This window comes from Carassius auratus, chromosome 6 (genome assembly GCF_003368295.1).
Source record: "Carassius auratus strain Wakin chromosome 6, ASM336829v1, whole genome shotgun sequence".
NCBI lineage: Eukaryota > Metazoa > Chordata > Actinopteri > Cypriniformes > Cyprinidae > Carassius > Carassius auratus.
Window position 1 is genome coordinate 12,310,250 of NC_039248.1, and position 14,816 is coordinate 12,325,065.

General features: G+C 38.2%; 2 protein-coding genes and 1 long non-coding RNA gene across 4 annotated transcripts in view; 2 read left to right on the forward strand and 1 right to left on the reverse strand.

The window, feature by feature from the left end:
• The window catches only part of drc11 (dynein regulatory complex subunit 11), a 42,538-nt gene extending 35,561 nt beyond the window's left edge, over positions 1-6,977 (reverse strand). Inside the window, exons 1-6 of one of the 2 annotated variants that reach the window (XM_026262127.1) lie at positions 6,341-6,977; positions 4,655-4,982; positions 4,253-4,372; positions 3,952-4,131; positions 1,478-1,549; positions 1,125-1,327 (exon numbers count right to left, since the gene is read on the reverse strand). In XM_026262127.1, coding sequence (XP_026117912.1) covers positions 1,125-1,327; positions 1,478-1,549; positions 3,952-4,131; positions 4,253-4,372; positions 4,655-4,982; positions 6,341-6,351 — 914 coding nt within the window. In that variant the 5' untranslated portion in view covers positions 6,352-6,977. Of the gene's footprint in view, positions 1-1,124; positions 1,328-1,477; positions 1,550-3,951; positions 4,132-4,252; positions 4,373-4,654; positions 4,983-5,487; positions 5,608-6,340 lie in introns of those variants that run through there. The other variant, XM_026262128.1, reaches the window with a different exon arrangement.
• On the forward strand, positions 1,548-4,088 carry LOC113096845 (uncharacterized). Its single transcript, XR_003288668.1, has 3 exons — positions 1,548-1,679; positions 2,296-2,634; positions 3,965-4,088. It is a non-coding gene; the product is annotated as an uncharacterized LOC113096845 (long non-coding RNA).
• Positions 6,978-8,771: 1,794 nt separating the features above from the next.
• On the forward strand, positions 8,772-13,752 carry LOC113096829 (atypical chemokine receptor 3-like). The gene is made up of 2 exons (XM_026262129.1): positions 8,772-8,923; positions 11,863-13,752. Exon 2 carries the CDS (start codon positions 11,911-11,913, stop codon positions 12,997-12,999), a length of 1,089 nt encoding a protein of 362 aa, XP_026117914.1. The 5' UTR covers positions 8,772-8,923; positions 11,863-11,910; the 3' UTR covers positions 13,000-13,752.
• The last annotated feature ends 1,064 nt before the right edge of the window (positions 13,753-14,816 follow it).

Consider the following 14,816-nt stretch of genomic DNA (forward strand, 5'->3'; position numbering starts at 1 on the left):
ACGAAAGCCACCTCAGCGTGCTCGACGCCCAGACACGTGAGGCAGCGATCGTGACCATCACCCGGTGCCAGGTAACGACCGCACCCAGAAACGCACGGGTGAAACGTCATCCTTATAAGGACGATCCGTCGTCTTTACAAAGACGCACCCGTGAAGCTCTTTTAGAGAGAATTTGCTCTTTTAGGAAATGCTCTTTCAGTGCTGAGGCGCACAGGGGGGATGGCCGCTTGCAACACGACAGGGGTAGTGCAACCTGAAGTGTGCAAATCCACTCGACACAGGAACGACCGCCGCTGAAGCGCCGTCTCGCCAACACACGAAGCTTCCGAGAGCGTGCTGAACCCGTAGTTCACAGCAGACACAGTTGAGCAGAGCGATACTAACGCTCGGCTCCGAAGCGAAAAGCTGGTATGCATTGCACCTGCTGCCCTCTTATACTCACGCAGTGATCAGCGGCAGCTGGATGCAATAATTGCATGCCAATGTGCATTGGCTCGTTTAGTTTACACTCGAAGTAGATTGGTCTATCGAAGCGATATCCCATATTCGTCGGTCATCCGACGTGGCGTCGAGAGTGACCGACTGAAAGGGAACTCAAGTTTTATATATGTATATGTATATGTATATGTATATATACATATACATATACATATACATATACATATACATATATATATATATATATATATATATATATATATATATATATATATATATATATATATATATATATATATTCTTGTATATTGGTTTGACCATGTCTTTGTTTGTATCATTACTATTATTATTATTTTAATATAAGAAATAATAATAAAAGATTATGCCAAACTAATTAACAATGGTTAATTTAAAAAATGTCATTATTTTTTTTTGTTAGGATATCAGAACAGTTTTATCATCTGGACTTTTCTCTGACTTTTATATTTAATAAAATAATTTTGATTCTATATTCTCTTCATAAGAAATAAATCCAAGTCACTGTATGTATGAATTGCAATTTTGCTCGATAAAGTAATAGATAGGAAAAAAAACCTATGCATCTTTGACCCACCTTTTAATTTGTTTTTATTAAAATGTAACCCTTCTTAAAACCATGCTAACTTTTTTTTAAATGTATGACTTACCGACACTCAAGAAACCACTGGCGTATTTGTTCTTGCAGGCTCTCTTTGATATCTGGCCCATCGACAGAGCGCACAGACTCTTTGATATTGACCAGTGCCTTCTGGTACTCAGCCTCATGCTCCTCCTGCACATAATGTCTCCTGCTTTCCACCTGCTGGGCATGCAGTTGGGCAGGACTAGGTGTCGTTTGCTGGGCTGGTATCTGGAAACAGAGCACCAGGACACAAGAGATGGAACTGACAACTGACAACAGACAACAAAGGGTACAAAAAGTTCAGAATGTGGTTTGATCAAAAAGAGAAGATATGTACAAAACAATGTAATAAAACTGGCAGAGCATCCTGGTGTTTACCATTCCCAAAAATATCATCTCTTCTAGACACTCCTTGTTGACCCTCGTCCTGTCCCAATACCCCCGCCAAACCTGGAAGACAGAAAGAAAAACACTTCATAATAGCAGGAAAGACAGAAAACTGAGGCTGAGGACACATACCAGAAATGATATTATCATATTCACTCTGACATCAAGTACATCCTTTGGCTTGTGTTATCTGGTAAGAAACAATCTACCGTCTACTTACATTCAATGTGGATTTTTGGATGAGAGGAATGTACATACAGCAACCAAATTCTGATCTGACAAACAGATTTTTATCATTCAGGTTGTCATTGAGGATGTGGGGAGGTTCGTATTTAGATAACCTCAACAACTAAGACAAATCAATCTCAAGACTCAGTTTACAGTTCATAAACACAGGCAAGGATTATTCTTATTATCTTATTTTTTTAATAAATCCCCCTTTTTAGTTTGAACGACAATGATGCTTAAACAGCATCTGAAGAGAGAGGATTATGTTTCCAGGGTTTCACAGCACAGAAATCTGTTTTGCTGTGAGCTACAGAATGAGAGCGAAGGGAGGATTAGACCTTGTGAAAACAGCCTCGCAGTGAGAGAGCCCAAAATCTCTGTTTATCACCTTCTGTAATCGCATTCACTACACGGTACAAATGCTTGTTGTATGAGCTATTTGAAAGAAAATTCCCCATGAGCTACCCATGAGGACTTTCGTCGATGCTTTTCTGTAAGTTTTCACTCAGCAATGTCAGTTTCACACCTGCACTGCAAAAAAAACTTCAGAGCTCTAAAATCATATCTGCTATCTCTTTCAGGCTACATCTATGTCTGGGTTCAACAACCGTAGCGAACACTCACTCAAAAAGACGTCAGGATACATGAGCTCAGATTTCATGATTAGGATGGCACTGAAAAACAACACCGAAAATCCAGGAATGCTTTCCTTTCCCCATCTCTCAGCACTACAATGCTGATATCCCTCCTGCCGCCAAAGGGCCTACAAGCACATTATTCCCACAGATGACATGTATCTTTTATGCTTGGATGGGATCGCGTGTCATTCCTAGTCCTTTGTTGAGCGGACTTCATGTCAAACAACTGATGACAGTGATAGGAGATGGCCTGACCTCTACAGCATCTGAGTTCATGCACAGGTAGGGCAGCAGGCATTACCTCACTGTATAATGCTAGACCATCAACTTCAGTTTAAATAATGATATATTTATTCATGCAATGTTATGTTGTGTTTATCATCTTCAGGGCAATAACAGTGTTTTTTTTACTTACTAAATAGCCAATTGGCATACTCTGATGACACTGAATGTGTACTCATAACCCGTGAGACCTGTGAGAAATGTTTACCGACCAACAAAATTTTTTTAAAAGATTAAAAAGATTAAAAAGTCAGGGCAACATGATACATTCATATTCATATACATTGATAGTTCTCCTAATGATTGTATAAATTGCCCTAAGTAACGCTACTTTGTTTAGTCAAAGTGAAAATTTTAAAATAACAACTAAAATTTTGTTCAGCAAACTTCCAGTTAGTGACACACTTTTTATTTTTATTATTTTTAGAACATTTGACATGTAAAGTGAACTAAGCTATCTTTGTTTCTGAAAGAGCAATCACAATACAGAGCAAAGATATTTGGAATAAAATTTTAAATGACTGTAAATAGATCTCTATACACAAAATCTCAAGAATTGTGACAAATGTAAAAATATGAACCTTTAACTTCACAACAAAATGACTAACAGTAATGACAAACCAACAAAAGAAAAAAGGAGAAAGTTATAAAGTCAGCAACACAAAAAATATTTTGAAGAATGCTTCAACAAAATGGACATTAAGCTTAAAATGGGTTTAGTGTTCCTGTAGCTCAATTGGTAGAGCACTGTGCTATTAAGAGCAAGTTTGGGGGTTCGATTCCCCAGGAACACAAAAAAATTATATAAAAATGTATATGCACTGTAAGTTGCTTTGGATAAAAGCGTCTGCTAAATGCATAAGTTTAATTACATTTTGAATTTTAATTTAAAATGAATCCATAAAACTCAACAGGTACACCGTATGTCTTCTAGTTTGTGTCACCATATTTGATTTAGTGTACGCCTGCAACTGTTCAATTAAATTAACTTGATTTGAGAGTGAATAAAGACTTAAACTTAACTTGTTCATCATACAAACTAATTTTAAGTTTTGCTTAAAAATTCTTGGAATATACCAGTGAAGACATAGATTATTTTCATGTCCTATTAAGAGGTTCAAAGTTCTTGAAAGCCATACAATTTTTGGAATTTTTAGGTGAACTATTCCTTTATACAGTAACATTTAATTCACTGCATAAAAGTTTTCTAGATCATTTATTATTATTTTGCCAATTTCAAACCCATCTATGCAATGCATTAGTAATTTTGCTGGAATAGAAAGTTTTTGTTGAAAAGCAAGTGATGATGCTCGATACCTTCTGAATGCAGGTGGCTGCCTGGTTTGGGTCCAGCATGCTAGAGTTACCCTGAAGTCTTCTTTGTTCCTCCTGCCGAATTGTCTTCATGAAGTGAGCTCTCAGTCTTCCCTGCCGAGCTCGCTCACTGACCTGCAGCAGCCACACAGCACGCTCCACAGACAAGAACTGAACTGGCACCTGCTTAACCAGAAACCAGAACCACAAACCTCCAGTATTTGGCACAGCTGTTATTATGTGACTTGTATTACATGTATTTGTATTGAGAGCTTTTATATTTCATTGACTGTGACACACTCACAGTTTTAGGTTTCTGATGTCCTCCTTTAGCCAAAATATGGGCCAGCATCTTTTCTCTCTCTTTTAGGGCCCTTATCTTCTCCCTCACAAAATAGCGTGGAATAGGCACCTCAAGATCCTCCTAAAACAAGATTCAAAAATGTTCAGCCATTACAGCCCTGACTAGAGAAGGTCATATGTAAAACCTGTGCACTAGTGACCCCCATTAGCATCCACTAAATTCAGAGAAAAACAAGAGGCTTAGCTCACTAAAATCCACTTTGACATTGAGCAGCTAAATCTTCCCCAAACCCAAATCTCCTAAATTCCCTCCAGGCCCTCTGCTCTGAATCTACAACCACAAGAGACTAAAACAATCCCAGCATTCTATACATGCAACAGTATATTTTGTTATCTCACTCACAGGTGTCATTTTGAAATCCTGCAATATGTCATCAAAGTAGTGAAACTCGGAGTACTCCAGCTCCACCATCTCATTCTTCAGCTCTACAAGACGTCCCATCACCCCCTCAAGAACCTGGTGCACAACACGCCTCTTTTGGGGGTGAACAATCTGATCATAAACCTCCTCCAGGGCACGGAATATCTTCAGGTAGCGCAGGTAGAAAGTTGCCAGTGTCTGAAAGCCCTGAAGACGGTCCTTTTGAGGACGGAGCTGCATTGTGGGATATTCATCCTCCAGAAGGTCCGCCAAAGCTCCCTGAGCAGCATCCCACATTTGCCCGTATGAACTGGATAGAGGAAAGGGATTATATTTATGAGATAACAGTTCTGTAAATTGTATATTTTACTTCTACTGTCAGTTTATTTAGAAGTGTATGGATAATGTGGATTAAACAATGATTACATTTTCACATGAAAATTGGTTTATTGTATCTATTATGAATGCCAATTTATATAGGATTTTCCAGATTTAAATTCCATAGCAATCTGTCTTTGAAATACATTTGGCAGAGACATGTAAATCTGCAGTGGTACTTGTTAACAAGGCCTAATTACACCTGTTGAAAGCACCTGCCCTCTGGGAAAGTTTTTAGACCCTCAGGCCAAAATTAGCACCGCCTGTGTCTGACTGTGCAACCTAAATGTGGGAAACCACAAACAGAACGCACATTGAATTCACTGCAAGTCAGCATATTAAGCCACATAATGGAAGATATCCCCTGACAAACATTATTTCTCCATTCCTTGTTTTCTAAAGTTGAATACACATGAATTCCACAGATGTCCTCTGACCTCTTTGACTCCCTTGCGTGTGGGTGCTCCTTTTGTGAGTGTTGAAAGAGTTCATGGCGAGGGTGAAACCACCTTCTTTTCTTATTCTGATGGGCCCATACAGTATTGTTCCCCTCTGGGCATTAGCACTGCCAAGAGCTACTCAAATTTAAGGGATGGCAAAATCAAAGGAGGGGACGGGATAGTTAGAGGGAGGGGAGCTGGGGAGGAGCTGTGGGAGGAGGTTAGAAGGGTGGTTGTAAAACTACATTTGCAATCAAATAGAGAGGCACCTCTTAAAGATATCTTAAATATGGCAGACAACAAAGGCAGAAATACAACAGTTCACTACAAATAAGCAATAACTAATGGATGTCCACGAAAAATAATGAATGGTAAGGAAAAATCCCCTTGCTTGGGGTAAAAAGTGCTATGAAGTAGCTACTACTAAATGTAATTCTCTTCTTTAGAAAACTGATGTTGTGGGATGACTGAAAATAGCATACAGTACCTCAACCTACACCAAAGCTGATTTGAATAGCTCCTATTTGAGGACAAAACTACTGCTGGTTCTCAGTTTGGCTCTGTGTTGTCATAGGAACTGCAATTCAATGTAGACTTTCTCCTAGTAGGCGTTCTTACTAGAACTCTTTTCTTTTGGAACTTCCTTTTTTTGCACATAGAAAAGTCGCATATCCCCTTGGTATCAAGTTATACAGACAATTCCGAACGTTACAGCGTTAATAGCAGTAACAAATATTCACTTTCTCACACAGACATTACACATTTATCGTTATTTATAAACTCTGTGGTGGTTCTTGGCATCACATTTTACAGTGACGTGCACAAAGTAAAAAGGGCAGTTATTACTCACCTCTGCGACATCCTTGGTGATTCCACGCGCTAGTTTATTTGAATATCAGAGGGAAAACATTGCAATCCGCCGCTTTCGAAACTGAAGTGGTTAAACGAGGCGAAGTAAGGCATCCAAGCAGTAAGTCTTGATTAGAATTTAGTTAAGCCAAACATTTCTAAGTAGAGTTGGAGAAGTCTCGCGCCAGGCAGGCTGTGGTTTGCGCCGCGCTTCTGACAGCTGCCATGGCAACGAGATCAAAGCCTCTTCACTGCTTCTGAGAGAGGGGGCATGGAGGCAACTAGTTAAAAACGGAATACAATACTCTATCAACTATAACGCATAATGCGATTCTAACACATAATGATAACTTTAGCCGGTCATTTTCACCGTTTTCTTATCTTCTCCGATAAGCCACGAGAAAAGCGTCTGTTACTAACAAGCTCTTGTTTGGCATCCCGCTGTGCAACACAACACAACAGGACGCCACGCTTGCGTAGTTCAGCTCATTCAATGTATGAATGCAGGTCGGCCGTTTGTTAACAAAGCAATTTGGAAAGTCTTCTGACGCAGCATGTTTTGAAATAATAGCTGTCACGATGGAAGTGAGCTATTCCTTTGCTTGTACGATCTGCCACATATTGTTTGAATTCTATAGCCAAAAGACCATGTGGGCAGGTAGGTATGTAAACGCAGACTGTGGAAGTGCAATGTGAAATTGATTTATCAATGGATGCATCATTTGTCCTTGTCTCGTACTTTCCTGGTGGTCCCACCATGGTTAAAAGTTTCTAAAAGGGTTCTGTGTTCCCCTACAGGCTTCCCTCTATGATGGGTTGTGAACAGCTACAGACTGCTGATAGCAATTTGTTAATAAAACTGTCAACAAAGAGGTTTTCAAAAAATGTGTGATATTTTTGTTTTATAGACAGGCTGTGTTAAACACTGCAAGTATTTGATCCAAAACCAGTGTTATTTTCTGAAAACCTTTTTCTTTCCTTTCCTGCAGACACAAAGAATGGACTCCAGTGAAAACGTAATAGCTAAGATGGAAAGACCATTTTAACAATCTTTAATTTGGAACATGTCTCGTTTTACCAGACTACGCCCCTAACTAAAACCAAATGTTTTTCAACTGCTGGATTTCTTTGCATGCTTCTCACAAAAAGACCTGATGGTTTCCACCCTGTATGGTCTTCAGAAAAGAGACCATTGAACAATCAAATGTGGGTGAGTCTGGTGTGAAGTTGCCTTTAATCAGGGAACTGTTATGCTGGAAAGTTGTTGCGTGTGTAGTACGTACATTTAATGTGTATTGTCCTATTTCAGAGGCAGCTCCACAATTCATGTGCATTGTTTTGGCAGGTGTTCCATCTCATTTTATATGTTTACTTGGAGAAGCACATTGATCAGTCCCCCCTTAAAATTATTCACACAATCAAAAAATAATGCTGGCAAGACTTAACACTTTCCGTGTAATGTTGTGGTTACAGCTGCATTCATCTGACTTATCTCTTTCCATCAGTACCCTCACATTGCTAGAGGAAGCTAAATTATGTTTTTGCAGTTGAATCAATGCACTACTGCTTCTACAATCAAATGCATCATTTCAATCCATACTTCTGAACAATTTATCCCATTAAGATTCCATTGATATTGCTGAGAATGTTTCATTGCAGTTTCCACTTTTCCATATCACACACAATAGGCAATGGCCATTAGCCAGAAAATATAAACAGAGGCCAGCTGAAGATTCAGAACAGGTGAGCTTCCTTGCGCTTAAATTTAGCCGACTGCCTGGAAGTCTTTGAGGGATTGCCAAGAGGATGCAAAAAGAATAAAACAAGCGTGGGACAGGAAAAATAACAAAACCAAATTGACCTGCTACTAACTAAAGCAAGTTGCATTTTAAGTAATTCCTTAACATGAAGTATTAAGTCATATTACAGTAATATGATATTAAAATAATTAAGTCATATCAATATGATATTATGCCCTATAATACTTGGTACATTCAAATATGAATATATTAATTTATTTATGACATTTTTAACTATTTCTATGGCATGTTAGCAATATACAATATTTATTGTTACAGTAGGACTATTAATGATTGAAAAGTGCAAAAACTATCTAAAATGCTTTACTGATAGCTTATAAAAATCTTGAGAATATTTATACACGAAGCAAATTTCATCCTGTGAAACTGGAGGAACGTAGAAGTCCTCAATGAAACTTTCGCATGCATATACTTCTATTTCTAAACAACTCTCGTGCGAAAACAAAAACACAAAAGCTTATTCTGAAATTCGAACAATCTTTTTGTTTATATCGCTCTTTAAACAGGCAGTGGAAATCCGATGTGTCGCACGTCCGCCACTCACATTGTTGTTGGACAGAAACTCGAGTGATTCACTTTTCCGATCGGCCTCGGGAGGCGTTACTCGCAGCACTATATGAGCAAGTGCAGTCTGAGCGCAGAGGGACAATCACGCCATCCTCTCGAACGGATAAACCACAAGACTTTGACACTTTCTCCAGGCATCGGAGTTACCAAAGTCTACATTGAACAGTCCAGGAGCACCAAAACATACCGCAAGGATTGTAAGTTTATATTTACGTCTTGTTTGTGTGTGCACGTGTTTGTCATTTAGAGAGATTTTGGTTTTTAAATACAGCCTTTTCATACGCGTGTTGGACCATATGATATCCAAACACTTAAAACTAATGATATAAGGTGTTATACGTTATACGTTTTAATAGAAGCTTTAGACTTAAGTAACTTGCATTAATTTTACACTCTGAAAGTTAAGGTAGCCTACTTAAAAAGCACTCTTTAACGCGAGCCCGAAACTCTCAGTTGGAGGTGTGGATTAGTGTCGCATCCCGCGGTTTTGTCCCTTTAATACCCAGGTCCACTTGTATTTCATTTAACATAAAATAAATGCTATTGCACATTAGATAATAGGTTACATCATTTCAAATCCCTATTTTTAAGCACTGTTGTGTCTTGTATAAAGGGGCCAGGAAGAGGAACTCTTTCTTTCGAGACTCTTTCGGTCTGTTTTCTCTGTTCCTGTGAATCCATTCATGTGAAAAGTGAGGTTGCGTGTTGGTTGAGGTATAGAGAAACCGCGTTTTTTTTCATTTTGAAAATTGCATGTGAATTTTTCGGGAATTTGGGACCAAAGGTGGTTTCAGTTATATACATTCACTTCTGTAATTGGAACTCTTCTCCAGTCTTTATTCAACTAGTTAATATTATTAGTTATTTTGCATTAGTTTCTATTTATAAACAAAAATATATTTATTAAAAAAATATGTATTTCAGGTTTTACTAGTTACATTATAGTAACGTTCTGTGGGATTAATTAATTAACATTTATTTGGTATATTTTATCCCACTCTCAGTTTACTTTCATGGGATTTGTTTTGCTCATTGTACTGTTCATTGCATTGTTGTTACATTATTTTCCTCACAATCACACTTACAGTGAAGATTTCATGCTATAATAACCATGACTGATGATACACTTCATGATTGCAAAACACTTGGAGTGAACAATACTGAGTTTCAACTTAGAGACTTCAAGTGAGAGAGACAGGGAGAGAGGGGGAAGGAGGGACTGGACGGAGAGTCGCTGTGTCCGTATGGCTAACTCTTTGTGCGGGCAAGTGTGCTTGTTGCCTGGGGCCGTGAGATCAGGTGAGGGGGCAGTTGTGTTTCAGCAGTGTTAATGCAACAGTTTTACAACAAGGCTGTGGGACATGATGGTGGTGCTTGAGGCCGTATGTAATGTAATTTTATGACACCTGATTTTTTTTAATTGCACCTGGTAAGTCAGGTTAGAGGTTTACGCTGCCCTCTCGTGCCTATGATGTCAGAGTGGAAAGCTGTAAAATAAGTCCAACTCTGTCTTTGTTTTAGAAGATCTTCCTGTAGGATCACAGGATGCATTAAGAGCAGCTGTGTCACTTCTCATATTTCCTTTAATGATATTAAGGTCAGGCGCTAACTGTGTTCCAGGGTCAAAACAACGGGTTGATTTGGAATGAAAATAAACAAGCCTAAACAAATTCTATCACTTGATGGTTCTTTAGCAAAACACAAGTTTACAGTTTTGGAAACTGATATTTTTTTTTAATGAAACTTATTTCTTCATGTTTACTTCAAAAAATGAAAGATTGAGAAAGAGCGTAACTGGGTTTATCATTTCTGCTTCACTGCACAATTTTTTAAACGCATACCTAAATGTTGCAATGTTTATATTATTCCGAAAGCCCTGAAGGTTGAAGATCAAAAATGTGTGATTAGAGACGTGCACATGTGTGTTTGGGAACGTGCAAATTAAAAGACATAGAGCCAATGTGTGTCTGTTCTCTGTTCTTTTTAGCTTTTGTCAGTTCAAAGCCTGGCATCCCGTCCTCAAGCTGAGCATATCATATTGAGAAAAGAACCTTTCACCCCATCCGCTACCCATCCTCCTCCCTTCTATCTTGTCTCATTTCTAATGGGCATCAGTCTCTCTAATGCCTCCAGAGGTGTCACACTCTGTTCTTTATCATTGTACTTTGTCGCATGGCCCATTGGTTGTGTTGAACTTTTTGTATAGGGAAAATGCCTCCCATTTGCCATGGATATCTACTTAGATTTTAACGGGTCACTGCATGGCAGAAAAGTTTTTACTCCGCCATCTGAGTTTTGCTTCTGGGCATCTAGTCCTTATGTTCAGCTGAGTAGTACAGCACAGCCTTTAAGCAATGAAACACTATTGCTTTTTCATTAATTTAGTTGGATAATATCACTCACAATGAAGTAAGACTAAAACAAATGTTGAACAATTTGTTAAAACTTTGTCATATGGTGCAACCAACATGCAGAAGAAAACATGTGCAGTCATTCATGACTGTATTTCAAAATGTAACATCTAAATAACCTCCTAAAAATTGGACCCTTTTAAGACAAGGGTGATTCATGTTGTAAAATGTTGTATGGTGTGACAATATTTCTTAATAAAATTTCCTATTTGTGGACAAAACTTTTTAAATATATATTTTAAAATAATAATTAGGATGTATTCAATATTCAAGCAGAGAAAAAATATGCAATCGCTTTTTACTTGATGGTTACACCACATGACGTGATTTTGAAGTCTTCAAGATACAACAAGTGAATACAATAAATGTGAAAACTAAGATTTTTCCCTCTTTATTCTTGAAACTTTTTTTGTTTTTGTTATTGACCCTTCTCTCTTTGATTTTGTGAAATTGATAGCCTGAATTTATTCATATATTTAGTGCAACCCAGTAACCCTGGAAAATAAAACCATGCAGTGACCTCTTCAAGAAAAATCCTCTTATGCAGTACAAGGTCCTGCCCTTTGACTAGGGACCCTGGTGTTCGAGATGTTTCAGATTATGTATGTTTTATAAATAAACTTTCTTTGTTATACATTTTTCTGTCCCTCTGAGTTTAATTAGACCCTATTATTGTTATGTTTTGTCTGCCTATGTGTCATAACAGTGCCTGTTTTTTGTTTCAGGTCACTGCTGTTGTGTCCCAAAAGTGTCGATAAGGAAGACGTGCCAAGATGAGTGTGAACGTGAATGACTTCAATGACATTTTGGACGCACTGGGTGATCTGAACTTCTCAGCCCTTGACGATAATGTCTCCCATGTGGAAGTGTGTTATAGCACCTTCAGCCAGAAGGCTTTGCTCTATGCCCTCTCCATTCTCTACATCTTCCTCTTCATCATCGGCTTGGCCGCCAATGCTCTGGTGGTATGGGTGAACGTGCGATCTGAAAGGAAACGTTATGAAACTCACCTGTATATCCTCAACCTTGCCATCGCTGACCTCTGCGTAGTGGCTACTCTTCCGGTCTCCATTAGTTCTCTGCTTCAGCTCGGCCACTGGCCCTTTGGTGATGCCATGTGCAAAATTACACACCTGATCTTCAGTGTCAACCTCTTCAGCAGTATCTTTTTCCTTACATGTATGAGTGCGGACCGCTACCTCTCTGTGAAACTTTTTGGAGATGCTCCCAGTCAGAGGAAGAGAAGGACCAGGCAGCTAATCTGTGTCGGCGTTTGGCTGCTGGCATTCTTTGCTGCCCTCCCTGAAACATACTTCCTCCAGGCAGAAAAATCCAGCCATTCAGATAGCATCATATGTAAACCAGTGTTCCCAGTGGACAGTACTAAGGAGTGGATAGTTGGAATCCAAATGAGTTTCTTCGTCCTCGGCTTTGCCATCCCCTTCCCTATCATTGCTGTGTTCTACATCCTCCTGGCCGGTACCATCCAACCCTCAGCTGACCATGAACATCGTATCAGTCGTCGCCTCATCTTCACCTACATTGTGGTCTTCCTAGTGTGTTGGCTTCCCTACCATGGAGCCCTCTTGCTTGACACTCTAACCTTTCTCAATGTGATTCCCTTCAACTGCACATTGGATAACGCTCTCTATGCAGCACTGCATCTCACCCAGTGGTTCTCTCTCCTTCACTGCTGCTTGAACCCCATCATCTACAACTTCATCAACAAGAACTACCGTTACGACCTGATGAAAGCCTTCATCTTCAAGTACTCTACCAAAACTGGCCTCGCTAGGCTTATCGATGCCTCACATGTGTCTGAGACAGAATATTCTGCTGTGGAGAACCAGGGACCATTATGAACATTCACTGATGGTGTTGAACAACACCAAACTTGAAATCTCAGAGATGAAAACAGGGAACAGTCTTGTAAATCTCTGTGGTGGACGTCTTGCTCTTGAGGCATTGCCAAATTAGATGTTTGTAAAATAGTGTAACAACTTTGTATACATACAGTTTGCTTACCTTTATAAACAGATGAATGTTTATTCTTTTTGTTCAATTCTATGACGGTTATAGATGTATTGAGAAAGCACTTGTATTGGTTTGATTTGTAAGAGCATGTAAGCGTAGTAACTCTAGCTAGGCTTTTATGTCTGTGAAATTGGTGGAAAAAGCCCCGTTCCGGTCCTGGAGCCACAGAGAGATTTATATAACCCTTTCTCCATTTATTTGTGGCTTTCCTACATCTACTGGAAAGCATCCAGCATGCTTAAACTATAGGTCATGTTTTCATACACATTAATGTACAGTTATGTTATGTCTGGTCAAACGGAGGGGAATATTGAAAACCCAAACAACTGAGTGGAGAGAAACGAGTCCAAATCAAGATTAGATATAGCTATTGTAAAGTGATGTCATGCTGTATGCAATGCGTGGGGAAAATGATACACTTTTTTGATAAGTTGTACATTTCAAGAACAATGATAGCAGCATTTGTAAATGTTTTGTAAATAAAATTATATTTATATACTCTGTGTATGTGATCAGTGTTTTGAAGTATTGTCTGACGTATAAGAAATGTGCCATTAAAAGATATATCAATCTTCTCAGAATTGTCTTAAGGGTGTTTTTTTGTGTGTTTATTACAAATTAACCCATAAACACACTTTATTTTTTACCATAAACACAATTAAGCTAATTAAGCATTAGCTTAATATTTACACTGTGCTATGCCTATTTTATGCTTTATATCGTTTTATGATTTATATCGTTTGTGTGTATCTTTTACAATACATCTAGAAAGCTACTTGTGATATGTAAGATGAATTATTTACAATAGGGTTGAATTTGTTTACATTACTAAATGCGTTAGTATTAAGTTAAGTATTTGTTAATTAGGCATATGCTTACAAAACAATTTTGGTTATTTATATATATATATTTTTTGCCATGTTATGCATGTCAGGCCAGTAGTTGCCGACATCAGAGAATTACACAAATTCTCAGAAATGTACACAAATTAGCATTTTTGCAATAGAAGATAATGCATCAAAAACTTGCTCTTTGAAACAAGTTTTCATTTTTAGACCTTCAAAACACTGTTTGCATAAAAATTAATTGGGAATTGGCAATGCATAAAATATTTTACGCTTTTTAGTTGAAAACAGTGTCACCTCATATATATATTAGTTAATAGGATATTAGTAAATTAAACCTTACTTGATAATTTACTTATATTTTGTGAATTCGCATTCATTTCTAAATTAAACCCTGTGCATTTTTCATTTTATATTTAACTTAAGCCTACATTCAGAATTACATTTGATCAAAGTAAAAGAAATGTAAAAAAAAATTTTTTTGTTAAAAACTGCCCATGTGGCTTATATTGCCATGATGAACAGACATTACTGAGCCTGTGGCTATGGTTCATTTGGGTATGCCTGTGTATGGTCAGACTCATTCTGTATCTTCAGTGAGTTTGTTTAATCCATATCAACCATTCAAGGAGCCTCGTTTTCTTTGTAGTTCTCAAGAAGTTCCAAGTGTTACAACTATACCCTGCTGTTGTTCCCTGTGAATGGGTTCCTAGACAGTGCAAATTAGAGAAGGCATTATTACCCTTCTCTTGGAAAGTCCACAGAAAATAACAAGGCTTATTCTCTCCCATAAAAAAATA

Excerpts from the sequence above, each read along its gene's own strand:
- LOC113096829 (XM_026262129.1), top strand. The coding sequence starts at position 11,911 with ATGAGTGTGAACGTGAATGACTTCAATGACATTTTGGACGCACTGGGT.